Consider the following 16,343-nt stretch of genomic DNA (forward strand, 5'->3'; position numbering starts at 1 on the left):
TCCCGATTCTCCTGAATCTATCTTCCAGGTGCTGTAATCACAAGCGCCACCTCCACACTCCTCTTACCAGCCTTTCTTTGCGACGTCAGGGGCTAGACCTTCTGGGAGACTCAAGTCAACATCAGCATATCTTTGGTGTAACTTTCCACCTATAACTTGACATCCAATAACCACATGTTGAATTATTGATGTTTTCCTTTTTGTGGCAGAGATAATGATTTTTCAAGTCAGGGAACCTAGGAGTCCCTTCCTCCCCTCTCCACCTCTGTCGGCATATCCTGTCAGCCAGACCCTTAGATATCCACTCACAGTGAGTGGCTCCCCTTTGCAGCTTCTCTGTCTGCCTCATCCCAAGTGGTCTTCATCTCCCACCTGCATGGCTGAAGTGGCCTCCTTGATGACTTCCCCAAGAGGAGGGTCAGTGGGGGACCCAGTGAAGGACTTAAACCTTTAAACCAGCTGTCATGGGCCCATGGTTAAAGTTTCCTTTGAATTTCTGTTCCACGGAGCAGAAAGCAATGTTAAGGCTAATTGTGCCAGGAGGGTTCCTTATGCAGGGACCCTGACTGCTCCTTTCTGCTCTTCTCCACTCTTGAAGTAGCTAAGCCAGGTCTAGCTCCAAGGTTGCCGCCCTTTTTGGTTCGGGTTTCTTTGTTTCTTTGTTTCTGAGACAAGGTTTCTTGTAACACAGGCTGGCCTCAAACTTGCTATTCTGACCCTGCCAACCACTGCCTCGCAAGTGCTGGATTGTAGGAGGTTACAAGAATACTGGGGTTCAAACTCCAGGGTTCGTGCATGCTAGACAAACATTATTACCAGCTGTATCCAGCCCTTTTCCCCTAAGAAATAACCTCTGGGCATACAAGTGTATAAAGTAGGCACACAAATCAAACATTTAATGATAATAAATCATAAAAGGATTTATTTTGAAATAATTTTTAATCTACATATAATTTATTATATAAAGGCCTCTAACAAGTATGTGTTCTAATGAGATGATGTACTTGTTTAATTTCTGCATAAAGAACTAAATCTTGGCTAAATATTTGATACGATAGGACATTTTCCAGGGTTGATACTTTAATTTTATAATCATCAATGCTGAGAATGCCACTTTGTATAAATATGTAGCACAAATGTCAGAAGTTGTTGAAAAGTCTGTCCTAATCCCAACCCAAAATTCATGTAATAATTTTTAAGAAATTGAATTCAGCAACTTGATCAGCATTAAAAAAAAAAAAACATTTCAACATAACATAACCGAAGATATTTTTGTTTGACACATGCTGAAGAATGATGGTAGGAAAACATTGGGTCTCCCCCCCCATAATTAAAAGTAGTTTGTACAGTAAAAACACTACAGTTCATAACATACCAAAGTCTCAAATCTGGCCTGAGGTGTTTCAGATAGAGTTCATGGGTGGCGTGTGCCTGACAGCATACTCAGAGCAGAGTGTGCGTGTCGCAGATTCAAAAGCAAGGCTTCAGTGATGGGACATGGTGCAACACAGGTGACTGCTGTCTGAAACACCCCAGACTCACTATGTGCTTAATTTTGAATTTTTAACTATTACATATTTAGAAACCTTTTACTGTTGCCAAAATTTTCACAACCATCACACATTCAGTTTGGGCCAAACCCACAGCTTAGGAAACTGAGTTCTAGACTGCCAGCTAAGGAAGTTAAGAACTGCCTTCATCTTAGCCCATGACTGTGTCCCTTCACTAAATATTTGTTGAATAATTTGGGTTTTATGAAAACAGAGAAGGCTGAGACAGACATCCCATATACACTGTTGTTGTTTGCTTTTGCTCTTTTGGGAGGCCTGTCATCCAGCTCCCAAAAAATCACTCACAGAGGCTTATTCCTAATTATAAATGCCTGCCCTTAGTTTGGCTTGTTTCTAGCCAGCTTTTCTTCAATTATCCCATCTACCTTTTGCCTCTGGTTTTCTCTATTTTTTCTCTGTTTACCTTTCTTTACTTCTTACTCCATGGCTTGCTGGGTGGCTGGGTGGCTGGCCCCTAGCGTCTTCCTCTCCTTCCTTGTTCTCTTGCTCTTTTTCTTTTTCTCTCAGATTTCTCCTCTGTATATTCTCTCTGCCTGCCAGCCCCACCAATCCTTTCTCCTGCTTTGCTATTGGCCATTCAGCTCTTTATTAGACCATCAGGTGTTTTAGACAAAGTAACACAGCTTCACAGAGTTAAACAAATGCAACATAAAAGAATGCAACACATCTTTGCATCATGAAACAAAAGTTCCACAGCATAAACAAATGTAACACATCTCAATATTCTACAACATGCTGTGAACTCAAGGAAGGGAGAAACCTAAAAGAATGGGTTTCTTTTTCTCCAATTATACTTGAAACAGACTCTCTGTAGCTGCCTGTGTGGACACTCCCCTGTAGTCCCTTAGAAGGATAGGGATGATGGCCACAGGAACAAAGCAGGCTCAGCTGTTTTTGTTCAGTTCTCATAGGAAGCGCCTAGACTCATTTATTTTAACGTGCTTATGCAGACAGAGAGTGTCGCAGGGGGCTTTCTCAGATTATTCAACCAGTCAAGTGTGAGCACAGGCTTGAACTGTGGACATCTTGTTGCCGTTTTCTGAGCCAGGATAAGACTGACTGGAGCCTACCTTTTCCTCTCCTCCACGTTTACCCCCCCCCCCCCCCCCCCCCCCCCCCCCCGTGTCTTCACGCCTCTAATGGCAGTTATGTCCGGTCCTAGTAGATTACCCACGTGGCCCCATGTCCTGGGGGCCAGAGAATGTGGAAGGGTGGATAGGAGAGAGGAAGGTTGAGAGACAAGTGGACTGATGGGTGAATGATGGATGGATGGATGAAGAGAGGATGGATGGGAGGGAGAGAGAGAGAAGATGAGAGATGAGTGAATGGGTGGACAGACGCATAAATGGATGGAAGGGAGGGCAGATAGACGATGGATGGATGGAAGGTGAATGGATGGGTAGATGGATAGAACGGGTGAGTAGATGCAAATGTTGGGATGAGTGGGAGAGAGGAAGGGTGGCTGCTAGGATGACTGCATGGGCTGGGGAAGATAACGGAAGAAAAATTTTTTTTTCTGATTTCTTGTCCCCAACAAAAACCGAACAGCAGAGCCCTTAGCAGTGAGTCCAGCCTCCATACTAAAGAAACCCAGGCCGGACTGGCTGGCTGCTTTGCCCCCAGCCGCGGGCAGGTGCAGGCACAGCCGCAAACTGAGTGTCTGGGCCCCGTTGGGGGCTCCCCACCTCATCCCCCCCATTGCCGCGCCTGACGGTGCCAGGGTGGGGGGAGCGCCCCGCCCCCACCTCCGGAGGTGGCGTCCCACGCGGCCGCAACAAGCTGCCGTTGTCCCGCGGGCCGTGGGCCCCGCACACTGGGGCTTTGTCCGGCCCCCCGCCACGACCCACGGGGGAGGGGGATCCCACATGACCGAGGGGGTAGGAGGAGCCTGCGGCGGTGGCGGCGGCGGCGGCGGCGGCGGCGGCTCCATCACTTTCCTCCGGGGCCGGGGGTCGGCGGGCGGTGGCAGCGGCAGCTGGACAGGGCAGGGCAGGGCCGCGAACGCAGGGCCCCTAGATCGCCGTCAGGCTGCAGGCTCTGGGCCTGGGCCAGCCGGGCAGCTGTAAACCCAGCGCTTTCCAGGCGCCGAGCTGGGGGTGCGCCCGGCCACCCGGCCTCTGGATCATGGGGAATGGCATGACCAAGGTAGGGGGAACCCCCGCCACGCCTGACTGTCCCCGCCCAGCGGCCGGGACCTGGACAGGTCGCTGACCTTCTGCTCCCGCTCCGCTCCGAGATGTATGCCACATCTCTGTCAGGCTGCCCTCGGAGACTGCATCTGCCTTTCTCGGTCTCTGCCCGTGCCTGTCTGTCCTCTGCGTGACTCTTGACTCCGGCTGTGCCTTTCGCTGGCGTCTCCGGGAGCGCCTTTTTCTCTCTGCCTCCCTGTGGCTGTGAGGGTCTGAGATTCCTGGACTCTGGTGTCTCTCTCTATCCTTCCGGCTCTGCTCCGCATGGCCTTCCGCCTGGGCCTGCCTCAGTCCCCTCCCTTCGGGGCCCACTCGGGGCCCCTTCCTGATCTCTCCCTGGGACTTTCTACCCATCGCATCCCTCCTCTTCCTCCTGTCCCCAGGCTGAGGTCCCTTGCCCCTCCTGTGGTTAATTTGATTGCGTGTTCTTGCATCCTTGCCAGAGCCCCAGACCCCTCATGCAGCACCCAGATGTATCAGGGAGATGGCTTCCTGAGGTCCCATCACCAATAGAGAAGAGCTGCGGGCCCAGCTACCACGGGTGGGAAGGGGTGCAGCCTGACCCCTGACCCCTGCTGTCCTTCCTCCAGGTACTTCCTGGACTCTACCTTGGAAACTTCATTGGTGAGCACTTTCCACTCTGTCCCAAGGCCATGGCACGCTGCCTGTCCCAGGCCTGTGTCCGCTATTCACAGTCAGGCCCACACAACTTAGACGCTCTCAAGAATGGGGTGTGGGGGAGGCAAGGACGCCAGGCTGGGAGGAGAAAGGACTCCACGGAGCTGGATTGTTAGGGGGTTCAAGGGTAGGCAGTCCCCAGGCTGGGGGGATCACTGATGTAGGCTCTCAATTCAGCCTTCCCCCAAGGCCTGTACAAAGGGCTCAGGATCTGAGCCTTGCCCTCTTCCTCACTCCAAAGCCCACCAGCCCCCAAGGGCTCTTCCATAAGGTTTTCGTTGAGGTCTGCCTGGGGGTATGGCTTCCCTCAGGGGGAAGCTGGAGATTCTTCTCCCACAGCCTCCTCTGAAGAGGAGCTGGACCGGATCCTATAAGCAGAATCCTGAGTGGAACCACCAGGCGGCCTCAAGCCAGGGGGTGGCGAGCCTGCAGGTTTCTGCTTTTTTCTCTCCTCTATCCCTTCCACAACCTCCCATGGGGGAGGGGCAGTGCCCTCCCCATCCCTGCCTTCACAGGCCCCCTAGACTGGTGGTAGGGAGCCAGACCTGAACATAGACAGATCTTTGACTTTGTGGTGGAGAATGTGCTGAGACCGGCCGGCTCAAGGCCTGGGGACCCAAGGTGGAAAAGTCACAGAGAAGACTCAGGTGACCCACCCCAAGGCCTTGCTCCTTCCTCTCTAGGAGCCTCCTCAGCAGCTCCTACTGCATTGATTTCTGAGAGGATTCAGCTTAGCCGTGTGTTAGTTCCACAAGGACAAGAGCCATGAAGTTGACCCCAGACTTGGTGCCCAGCCAAAGCTGGCACATAGCAGGCATATGGGGAACATGTGTTGAATGAGGAATAGGTGTATGGCTATAAGAAGGACTAAGTGTCATTCATCATGGTTATAAACGGTGCATGCCAGTACATCTCACTCCTCAGAGGTGACCACTGACGGTCCTAAGGGGCGTAGTCCTGAGTATTTTGTCATATATTGTAGATACATATGTAATATTTAAAACAAATGGAGCCTCATTCTGCATGCTGTTCAGGAATGATGTGTCCCACTTAAAATATATATTGGGGACATCCTCATAGGGATCATTTTAATTGTTGCACAGGAGTCCAAAGTACAGTTGTATTATTTTTCGTTCTGTCTCTTTGGGGTGGACATTAGATTGTTTCAAACATTTAGCTGCTTCTGCAATAAATAGCACTGCGGAGAACTTCCGCCTCCGTGTGCAGCTTTCCATGTTAACCGCTCTGTCCACAGATTCCTAGAAGTAGAATTGCTGAGTCCAAGGATGAGCTAGGGAGCTAAGTGTCTGGGATGGGAAGAACAGCACAGGCCTGTCTTTGATGGGTGCCCCAAGGCGCAGAAGGAATGGGCAAGCCAGCAGAGGGTGGGCCAAGCTGGAAGGGAGAGGTGAGGAGGCAAGCTGGGCATTGGCTTTCTCTGCATTTGGTCATTAGGAATAAATTAGTCACACTGCCAATTTAGCTCAAGCATCCTGTTTCTTTCAGATGCCAAAGACCCGGATCAGTTGGGCCGGAATAAGATTACACACATCATCTCTATACATGAATCACCCCAACCTCTAATACAGGTACTCCAAGCTCTCCATTCCAGGCTGAGAGGTGGGGAGGGAAAGCTGTAGGTCCAGGATTGCTCCCCACCCCAACCTTACTTTCTAGTACTGGAAATGGAGCCCAGGGTATCTAACATGCTAAGCAAATGCTCTGTTCTTGAGCCACAGTCCTTGGACTGCCTTCTTGCTCCCAGCTGACTCATCCAGCCTCAATGGACTGTTTTATCATCCCTGTTTGGCGACTGAGGCCACAGAGATAAATGAACTCATGTAAGGTCATACAGTGAAGAAGCTGGCCAACTAGGATCTGAACATAGGCTATCTGACCCTATAAATCTCATATGAATCCTTAATATTAAGATCTTAATGCAGGTCTCATATTAATCCTTTTTGCACCTACCTGGGCATCCTTCCAATTGCCAGTGTCTGGATCATTCCAAACAGAAGATCCCGGGTTCTGTGTCTTACTGTGCAACCTTGAGCCATGACATCAGCTCCTTGGGGCCTTTGATCCCGACTGCCCCAGAGGGCTGTTGTAAGGGTGCAGAGGGTCTGCCAGATGTGGAAGATGTTTCTGCATGCTGTAAGACACAGTCTCATTGGATGATCGGTTGTGCTCTCATGGAATCCTAAGGAAGAGATGAGGGAGGGTGTTAGGGCCCAAAGGAAAAAAGTAAGAAACTCAGATAACTGGTGCTGGAATCAGGAGACCGTTTATTCTCTTTGTGACCTTGTGCACAAGACAAGCTGAGCCCCAGTCACTTGTCTATTAAATGGAAATGTTACAATAGTACTACTTCACTGGGTTTCTTCGAGCCACAAATAGATGCTCAACAAAGTATACCTTGAAAAAGAAAATTTTGGTAATACTCTTATCTCAGGCTAGGGAGATGGCTTGGTGTCTAAGAGGACTTTCTGCAGATCCCCAGCACCCATGTAAAAGCCAGGCATGCCCATACGTGCCTATAACTCTGGCATTGGAGGTAGAGGGGGTGAAGATAGGGGAATCTCTGGGACCAGCTGGCTGCCAGCCCAGCTGAAAAACATCTCCAGCTTCTGTGAGAGAACCTGTCTCTGTAGGGACAGGGGGATAAGGTAGAGTGTAACAGAGCAAAACACCTGACCTCGGCATGCATACACACAAATGTATATAGTCACCCCCATACATACATATATGTATTCATAGACACACACACACACACACACACACAAGCCCCTTGTCTAGAGTCTGTGTCTTTTACTATTACAGAGAAGGAATGGTAGATTGAAAAGGCTCTGGAGATCTCAGATTTAAAAAAAAAAAAAAAAAAAAAAAAAAAAGGATCTGGAGATCTCTAGAGGGCCTGGAGAGATGGCTCAGTGGTTAAAAGCACTCGTTCTTGTAAAAGACCCAGGCTTGGTTGCCAGCACCCACATGGCAGCTCACACTGTAAACTCCAGTTCCAGAGAGATCTGATGGGCACTGGGCACATAAATACTACATATACATACATGCAAGCAGAACACTTGTACACATAAAATAAATCTTTTAAGTTTAAAAAAATTACAGAATCCACCACACATTTGCTAGGATGACCTTGGGCAGGATCTTTCACCCTCTTGGGGCCTTGGACTTGTTTGGTTGGTCACCTATCAAATTTAATGGTCTCCAAGGATGGCTGACAATGATCTGTGACTTTCCTTGTCTATGAAGAAATTTCCAGCCAGGCAGTGGTGGCGCACGCCTTTAGTCCCAGCACTCAGGAGGCAGAGCCAGGCAGATCTCTGTGAGTTCGAGGCCAGCCTGGGCTACCAAGTGAGTTCCAGGAAAGGCGCAAAGCTACACAGAGAAACCCTATCTCGGAAAAAAAAAAAAAAAAGAAAGAAAGAAATTTCCAGGCTAGTGCAATCTTATTTTGCATTCTAGGGCAGCCTCATTCTAGAGCACTGGAGTATGTAGTCTGAACAGATTGCATGGGCAGGCTTTCCAAGTTATTAATGTGTTTATTAAAGAAATGAGTGCTTAGGAAAAGAGCCCTGCCCCAACACCTCACCAGCAGCTGTCCCTCCCAGCAGGGAATTGGGCAGGCAGGTTTGATGCTCCTAGGCTGAGCCACAGCCAACCACACTGCAAAGTGAAACTGCAGAACTTGCAAACAAAGTGGGATTCCATGACCTTGGATGTGTTAGAAAGAGATGGGACAAATTTCCATGGACACAAGAGGACAGGTCCTGTGTCCTTGAAGAGTCACAGTAGCAGAGCAGGCACCTGAAAAGGGCTGTGAGAAGTAACAAAGTATTGAGGGAAATCTTTGAGAAATGGCAGTGAAGCCTTTGGAACTTGGACAGAAATATCCTTAATACCCTCGTGTGAAGCTTCAGCAGGAAGCAAAGCCTATCAGAGCAGTTCATGAAGCTGTTATTGATGTTATTGTCTGCTGATGCTGGTGGATGGTGGTGGTGGTGGTGGTAGTGTGTATGTGTATGTGTTTGTGTATGTGTGTGTTGTTTGTTTGTCTTTTGAGACAGGGTTTGCTGTGCCAGCCCAGGCTGGCGTCAGCCTCCTGAGTGCTAGGATAACTGAGTGTGTGGTCACTATGCCTGACTGTTCTTTTCATGGTTCGTATTCTTCAAGGCAAATGAGCTCCTTTTCACTGTGTAACTTTGCAATCCCTGAATGGAGGAGAGTCCTTGAAGAAACACCTTCCCAGCTTCCAAGTCCTCATGTCCATGTCACCTGTGGGTGAGGACACCATCTTCATAGATAGAGCTGGCAGGTCCATACAGAGAGTATCTACTCTTTGTGGGCAGGAAAACAATGGTGGCCTAGAAAGGGGCAGGAAGGGGCCGGGTTCACACTGGCCTTGGCAGCTCAGGCTGGGGGAGAGGTGCAGGCAAGGCCCTACCATCTGAGCATATGTTTCATCCCTGCAGGGTATCACATATCTTCGAATCTCAGTGGCTGATACTCCTGAGGTACACATGTAAGTTCCCCTGGATGGGCCAACAGCTGACAGAGAACTGCTTCTGGGGTAGGGGTGAGGGCATAGAGTATTCAGGCCAGAAAGCTGTCACAGGGTACCCAGAGTCCTTGCAGCATGTCCTTACTAACCTCTCTCCAGAGCCTCAACCTCCACCCCTATGACTCAAAGAAAGTGTCCTGTCTCTGGGACAAGGTACACAGCAGATGTGAGGGTCACACTTGACCTGCATCCTGGCTTGCTGTTAAGACACCTGGTTCATAGCCAGGCTTTGCCATTTACTGCTGTGTGACCTTGGCAAAATCACTTGTCCTCTCTGAGCTGCAGCTACATAATGGCAGGATGTGATGAGTCAATGTTTGCAAAGATGAGGTGACCTGAGTTGAGGATGTGGGACTGGACCTGGTCATTGCATGGACTCTGGAAAGTGAGGGTTTTATTTGGTTTACTAGCACCGATACCTCAAGCTTGGGATGGACTCAGGCTGAAGCCTGTCCCTTTGGGGCTCTTCTCCCAGTCCACTGCTAACTATTGTTCCAGATCCTCCAGCTGCAGACCCTAGAGAAATGGCGCCTTGTGCTCCCCACAGCTATGTCCTTGAAAGGCCAGAACACGGCCCATGGTGGAAGCTTGTTCCTTATACTTAGTTAGCTGGTGGGGCCAGCCTCTCTCCCTGCCTGCTCTGCTGCCTCCTTCCTGAGCGGCATCCCGATTCACTGTACATGCTGAGTGCACTGAAAACCTAGGGTTCTCTGTCTCGTGCTGTCTGTAGTGAGGAGGAGGAAGCTCCTGAGAGACCTGCCCCCACCCCAGTTCCTGTTGCTTTCTTCTCTAGCAAAAAGCACTTCAAAGAATGTGTCAACTTTATCCACGGTTGCCGCCTCAACGGGGGTAACTGCCTTGTACACTGGTGAGTTCTGAAGAGCTGCCTCCCCACATGCATGCCTATCCTGTGGGGCAAGTTCCCTCTAGACTGTCACGGTACTGACAGTCCATCACTCATCGGGACAGTCCACTCAGAGGTTCATCACTCCTGGGCTGTAGCCCAGCAGCTGTGTTTTTCTGAGACTCGGTTTCTTTATCTGTAAAGTGGAGGGATGAATGCCATGCTGACAGGGCTCTTGAGGGAGCTGGGTGGGGTCACATAGGTAATCCATGAGTTCTAGCCCCTCGCCTCTCTTCACTTTGAGGCAGGAGTGCATGGCTAGGAGTCTTCTCCAGCGTCCCTGACCCATGGCATTTCTCCAAGGGTTCTGGCAGGGGCCGAGGGACTAGCCCTCTTAAGACTTAGCTCTCCAGCTGATGGTGGGGGTGCACTCCTTTAATCCCAGCACCTAGGAGGCAGAGACAGGTAGATCTCTATGAGTTCAAGGCCAGCCTGGTCTACAGAGTGAGTTCCAGGACATCAAGGGCTACACACACACACAAAAAAAAAAAAAAACAAACAAACAAAAAAAAAAAACCCTGTCTCAGGAAGAGAGAGAGAGAGAGAGAGAGAGAGAGAGAAGAAAAAAGGACCTAGCTCTCCCCATATTCAGCTAACCTAACCTCTCCATCTTCAAATCCACAGCCCACCTTCTACCTCATGATTGTTGTATACACTATTTAGAGTACTTTGTTTTGTTTTATCTTGTGGGCAATTGAACTAAGCCTCGAACACACTGAACAAGCACTACACAATTCACCCATTGCCGTAGCCCCATAACATTCTTGTCTAGCCCTCTTTCAAGACTCGGCTTGATGTCACTTCCTAGGAAGCCTCCTCCCCACACCTCTCCTACCCCCCACTCAAGAAACCTCTATTTGTGTGGCTCTTCAAGCCCCAGACTCATCTAGTCTTCAAGTACCTGAATTGCTTCAGTATCTGAAATTGCTGCTTTGGTTAGTGGCTGTTTCTCCAAACTATAGTGTAAGTAAGCTCCAGGGCAACAGAGACCATGAGTTTTATTCCTTAGCACCCCAGTGCCTGAACAACAACATGATGGGGGGGGGGGTTGAATGAATGAATGACGTTTCAGCAAATCTCTTGGAGTAGGGGACAGAGTACTGGTCAAAGGGAAGGGAAATGTCACAAGCCAAATCTTAGAGCTAGGTAGGCAAATCCAGGCAGGCTCCCCATGGTTGGAACTCATGGGGAGGCTCCAGTGAGGCAAGGGACCTGGCAGGGAGGGCATATGGAAGGAAGTGAGACTTTCCTGAAGCCTGGGGTTGTCCGGGACCCAGTTTTGCAGGTATATCTCGAAGTACCACCATTGTGATTGCCTATGTGATGACGGTGACTGGACTAGGCTGGCGGGAAGTACTTGAAGCCATCAAGGCCACCAGGCCTATTGCTAATCCAAACCCAGGCTTTAGGCAGCAGCTTGAGGAGTTTGGCTGGGGAAACTCCCAGAAGGTAGGGGCTGTGCGGGGCTGTGGCTGTGCAGGGCTGGGGCTGAGCGGGGCTGTGGCTGTGCTGAGCTGTGGCTGTGCGGGGCTGGGGCTGTGCGGGGCTGGGGCTGAGCGGGGCTGGGAAGCATCCTTTATCTTAGCACCCATTGGAGGGGATCCACCCTATCTATGCCTCCCCTGCCCCCTTCGCTCTCAAACTCACAATCCTCCTGCCTCAGACTCCCAAACACTGGGATTGCACCACAGGTCACCACACCTGGCCTGGGTTTTCAGGTTTTGTTTTGTTTGTCTTTTTAACTGAGAGTTCAGATGTTTATAGACCAGACTGGGGCCAACACAGGTGTCCCCAACACAAGGTAGTCCAGAGTTCGTCCACTTGGGGTCCGAGTGCTTGCTATTCCACCCAGGGTCTTTCTGAGGCCCCAGGAGTCCTTCTCTTAGCACTTCTGGGGGCACAGCACGTGGAAATATCAGCTTGAGGCCACGCAGCCAACTAGGAGTGAGAGAGAGAAAGGAACGGAGTAGCTGGAAGGTTCTCAGAAGGTGGCAGAAGGGACTCCAGGACTGGCCCAGGCCAGGAGCAGACAAGGAAGAAACCCCGGATATGTGGTGTCTTTGAGTGCACAAAAGGGGACAAGAGGCTCAAGGGAGGTGGTTTAATGCGGTTTGCAAAGGGCAAGTCTGGAAGACGGAGTGTCAAGGGTAAGTGGGGTTTAGGTGAGGTGGGCGCCCCCCCCCCCCCCCCGCCGCCGCCGTTGAGTGTTGGAAAGTCTTAGAATGAAGACAGGGGAGGCTTAGAAGAGCCAGGTGTGGGGAGGGGGCGAGGGTGAAGGTGGCACACTGGTGGCGGCTGGACCTGCGCTCCGCTCCCCCTCCCCGCCCCAGCTTCGCCGGCAGCTGGAGGAGCGCTTCGGGGAGAGCCCGTTCCACGACGAGGAGGAGTTGCGCACGCTGCTGCCTCTCTGCAGGCGCTGTCGCCAGGGTTCGGCGACCTCCGGCGCGTCGGCCACAGCGTCCTCGGCGGCTTCCGAGGGGCCCCTGCAGCGCCTGGTCCCGCGATCGCCGCGGGACGCCCACCGGCCGCTGCCGCTGCTGGCGCGGGTCAAGCAGACTTTCTCGTGCCTCCCGCGGTGCCTGTCGCGCAAGGGCGGCAAGTGAGCGCCGTGCCCGCCGCTCCGCCCGTCCTCACGCCACAGCCCTTCGCGGGCGGCCGGGGCTTCCCGCGCCCGCGATGCACCCAGAGCCCGTGAGAGCCTCGCCCATGCCCAGTACCCACCACGCTTGTCTGAGTCCGTCCTCGGTGTCCCCTCTGAGTCTCCGGTCCGCCGGCCTGCTTCAAGCCACCTGGTGCCTTAGTCCTTGGGCCCGGGGGAGGGGTCCTGGACCTCCACCCCGACAGTGGGGGAGAAGGAGGGAGAGCCGGGTGGGGCGGACCGGCCTGGAAGAGATTAAATGACGCAGATGCTGCCTGACCAGGTGCCTCTGGTCATTCCGCAGAGCCTGGGTTCTGCGTCCTGCAGGAGGCAGGGCGGAAGCAGCTTCCAGGGACCCGGGAGAGCGCCATTCCCCATCAGTCTGCAGAGCTGAATTCCAAAACCATGCCTCTCTGTGACACACACACCCCCAATCCCCATCTCTCCCTGAGCCCTGAACTTCTGACACCGTCCCTGAGCCCCTTTTCTTTGGGCCCATCACCTCTCTGAGGCCCCTTCCTCTTATCCAGCCCCCCCCCCCGCCTCCCCATACACAAATAACTGGCCAGGGTGCTCCAGTTGGTGGCGTTCCCGTCTTTTACTGTCTGAGATGGCTTTATACTCAGGGAGAACCCCCAGGCTCAGAGAGGTCAGTCAGCTGGCCCAAGCACACACAGCTAGAGCAGGTCATTCCCGGTTCTGACAGTAGGGAGGAAGTAACTCCTGGTGTGGAGGTTCCTGAAGGGGGAGACCCAGCACCAACTGGGGTGCAGGGGGTGGCAGGACATCCAATAAAACAGTAAGTAACCCTGTGGATGGGCAGAGGAAGGGGTGTCACGGGAGCTGAGTACCTGAGGGAGCTGAAGTCGTTAGCACTCAGCAGACTCTCGTGGCTTCATGGCTGATGGGGAGGCGCAGCCCCCAGCACTAAGCTGAAGGAATGGTGAACGACCAACACCAGCCCCCAATTCCTCATCCACTCAAAGTGTTCGTTGGCATACAGAGTGCCAGGTACTGTGCTGGGCCCTGGGGCTACAGCAGTGAGCAAACCCTTGTCTGTACATGGCTGCCATTCTAGTGGAAGATACCATAAGAAGGGGTAAGGGAGTGGACCATCGTGCCATCTGACCGGAGGCGGGAGGGGCGACTGGGAGCAGTTACGTGGAAAGACCTTGAGTTAGGACCGTGTGAAGAGAAAGGTGGCTGGGCTCCCCAGGGGACAGGGAGCCTGCATCCTCCTAATTGACCGGTGGCGCCACAGTCCACCTGTTTTCTAGCCCTTCTGTCCCTCTTAAAAGCAAAAAGGTGGTCCCGATCCACAGATAAAACCAAGACCTTTGGTATAGTGTTCCAGACCCTTCCAGAGGCTCCTTGACTGGAGTATCACCTCTCCACATTGCCTCAGCAGTGCAGGGCTCTCAACTGTCCTAAACACTGCGGCTCAGCTGACCCTCATTCCACCCTCCCTTATAGGTACCCCATTTATCAGAGGGGAAAACGGAGGCTGGTGCCCCAGGTCACGAGCAAGAGATGGTGCTAGGATGTGAACTTGGGCAGCCTGGCTGCAGACCCTGCTCTCTTCATTATTTACCCTTTGTGATCTAGAAATGTGAAGGGCTCCTCTGACACATAGGAGGCTGCTTGGATGGACAGGACACCTCGGGTTGGCTTCTAAAACTCCAGCTTCAGTTGGAGTATAGCTGGGAAAACTATCCCACCTATACTAAACACCTACAGACTTTTTTCCCTAAACAATCTAACAGCCTCCTAGCATTTGCTTCAGATTAAGCATTCTAAGTATTTAGAGAGAGTTAAAGTATATAGGTGTAAATAGTCCACCACTTGGTTTAAGGGATTTGCCATGCATTTTGGCATCCAGTGGGGGTCCTGGAACCAACCTCTCACCAATATAAAGGGACAACTAATGATCATGTTAATCACGTGAAATGCTTTGTGCCCCTCTAGAGCTCACAGGTCTGAGTCTGAAGTGGATTGTGGGACAGCTGCTGGCATGTAGGACCAAGAGAAGGAGAAGAACAACCTCCCACAGGTGCTTGTGAAGGGGGGATTCACTCCCCACCTCTGTCCATGCTGGACTAGCCACTGCACTACAATTTTTTCTTTCTTTCAAAGCCTCAGTTCCACCACATATACAACAAGGGTTGGGGCAGCCTGAACTACTCAACCATCTTTCATATTGCAAATATTTCTTGATAATAAAAAAAAGTTCTAGAACTAGGTGTGATGGTTGCATATCTACAATCCAACATTCAGGAGGCAGAGGCAGAAGGATTTTTATTCAAAACCCACCTGGGCTAAATCATGAGACCCTGTTTCAACCTCCTCCCTTCCAAAAGATACCAACCCCCTCAAAAAATATATCAATGTGAAAATGTTCCCATACACAACTTCAATGGATCTTGGATCCCACCAGGAAGCTGTAAATTCTAGATGTAGTTCTCAGGATGTGGCAAGGGGTCACAGACACAGAGCTTCGGATCCTAGCTATTCCTGGTGGTGCCACAGATCTTCTCAAATAAGTATAATCTATTAAAGGCCCCGATGCAGCCAGGCCAGCAGAAGAACGAGCAGCCACTTGGTAGGCAATTCCAAATGTGAGGGGAAGCAGAGGCAATCCATGGAGTGCCTACATGGGAATGAGAGTGGGAAGCTGGCTAGCATCCTTCCCAGTGATGAGATGGTCGTAACCTGCCTCTCTTCGGAGTCATCTGTGGCTTCTCGATGTCCAGGTGCTGTAGTCCCCTCCTCACCCTGGCCACAGAGGCCACAGGAAGTACCCCTCCCAGGCCCTATCTCTGGCCTCCCTCTCCTCTCCAACTTTCTTTCAGTTTCTAAATGCTTCCTCTCACCTCACAATTAGAGCCTCCCACACGACGTTCCCTCTGCCTATATTGCTTCCGTCCTCACCATCCTGGTCACTCCTCTCCTTAGCCATCTCTTCCTGGACACAGCTTTCCCTGGGGCATCCATTGATTTAACTCACTAAGCTCTAACTCACTGCTTCTCCCAAGTCATCCCTCTGCTTCCCCCATGATCCTAGAACGGAGCCTGTCATCTCCTCCTGCCACATGGTGATCTCCCTGAGAGTGACGACCTTGAGCTCAGAGCCTGGCATGCAGTTGCCATCCAATGAGTGTTGAATGGTGGTCGATCTCATTTTTTTAAATCTATTGATTGATTGATTGATTGATTTTTCGAGACAAGGTTTCTCTGTGTAGCTTTGCACCTTTCCTGGATCTCACTCTGTAGACCAGACTGACCTCGAACTCACAGAGATCTGCCTGCCCCTTCTTTACATACTGCTTTTCTGAGAAGAGTGTTCTGGAGGCATCCTGGTGGCCCCTGCCTCACCACGCACCAGGGGGTGTGTGACACACACACACACACACACACACACACACAAACCCTTCACTTCAACCCTCTTGCTGTCCCAGCACTTGTTGTGGGTAAAGTTTGACCTTCAAGGACAATCACGGTCCGCCTCTCTCTCTTCTCTCCCCACCCAAGGATTCCCTATCTGCACATTTCCCTGATTCAAATGTATTTGTGACCCCTAAACCAACACTTGCAAGCAGAAGGGAGAGAAGCTGGATGAGATCAGGACTGGAGGAGCTGGGAAGGAGGAGTTAATGAAGGGGCACTGGCTAGTGTCACTCAGGAGAGGGGAGCTTGAGTTTTAGGGCAATAGTAAGCTTGATGTGCAGCTGGTTATTTGTGGCTCAGGGGAGAGGTTTGGAAGAGTTTTAAAATGCTTCTTCAAAACAGCCAG

General features: G+C 51.4%; 1 protein-coding gene across 3 annotated transcripts; it reads left to right on the forward strand.

Annotated features, from left to right (window-relative positions):
- Positions 1 to 3,404: 3,404 nt before the first annotated feature.
- Dusp15 (dual specificity phosphatase 15) lies at positions 3,405 to 14,791 on the forward strand. 3 transcript variants are annotated; one of them, XM_036185191.1, is made up of 7 exons: positions 3,405 to 3,716; positions 4,351 to 4,384; positions 5,945 to 6,027; positions 8,923 to 8,972; positions 9,805 to 9,879; positions 11,193 to 11,364; positions 12,246 to 14,791. In XM_036185191.1, exons 1-7 carry the CDS (start codon positions 3,696 to 3,698, stop codon positions 12,516 to 12,518), a joined length of 708 nt encoding a protein of 235 aa, XP_036041084.1. In that variant the 5' UTR covers positions 3,405 to 3,695; the 3' UTR covers positions 12,519 to 14,791. The 3 variants fall into 3 exon arrangements, with proteins under 3 accessions (XP_036041084.1, XP_036041085.1, XP_036041082.1); XM_036185189.1 differs by lacking the exon at positions 3,405 to 3,716 and adding an exon at positions 5,694 to 5,846 and having other exon boundaries at positions 4,363 to 4,384; XM_036185192.1 differs by lacking the exon at positions 4,351 to 4,384 and having other exon boundaries at positions 3,660 to 3,716.
- The last annotated feature ends 1,552 nt before the right edge of the window (positions 14,792 to 16,343 follow it).

Source organism: Onychomys torridus, chromosome 4 (genome assembly GCF_903995425.1).
Source record: "Onychomys torridus chromosome 4, mOncTor1.1, whole genome shotgun sequence".
In the NCBI taxonomy this organism is placed as follows: domain Eukaryota; kingdom Metazoa; phylum Chordata; class Mammalia; order Rodentia; family Cricetidae; genus Onychomys; species Onychomys torridus.

Excerpts from the sequence above, each read along its gene's own strand:
- Dusp15 (XM_036185189.1), top strand. The coding sequence starts at position 5,780 with ATGGGTGCCCCAAGGCGCAGAAGGAATGGGCAAGCCAGCAGAGGGTGG. Across the intron at positions 5,847-5,944 it reads GGCCAAGCTGGAAGGGAGAG|ATGCCAAAGACCCGGATCAG; the intron begins GTGAGGAGGCAA and ends TGTTTCTTTCAG. Across the intron at positions 9,880-11,192 it reads GGTAACTGCCTTGTACACTG|TTTTGCAGGTATATCTCGAA; the intron begins GTGAGTTCTGAA and ends TCCGGGACCCAG.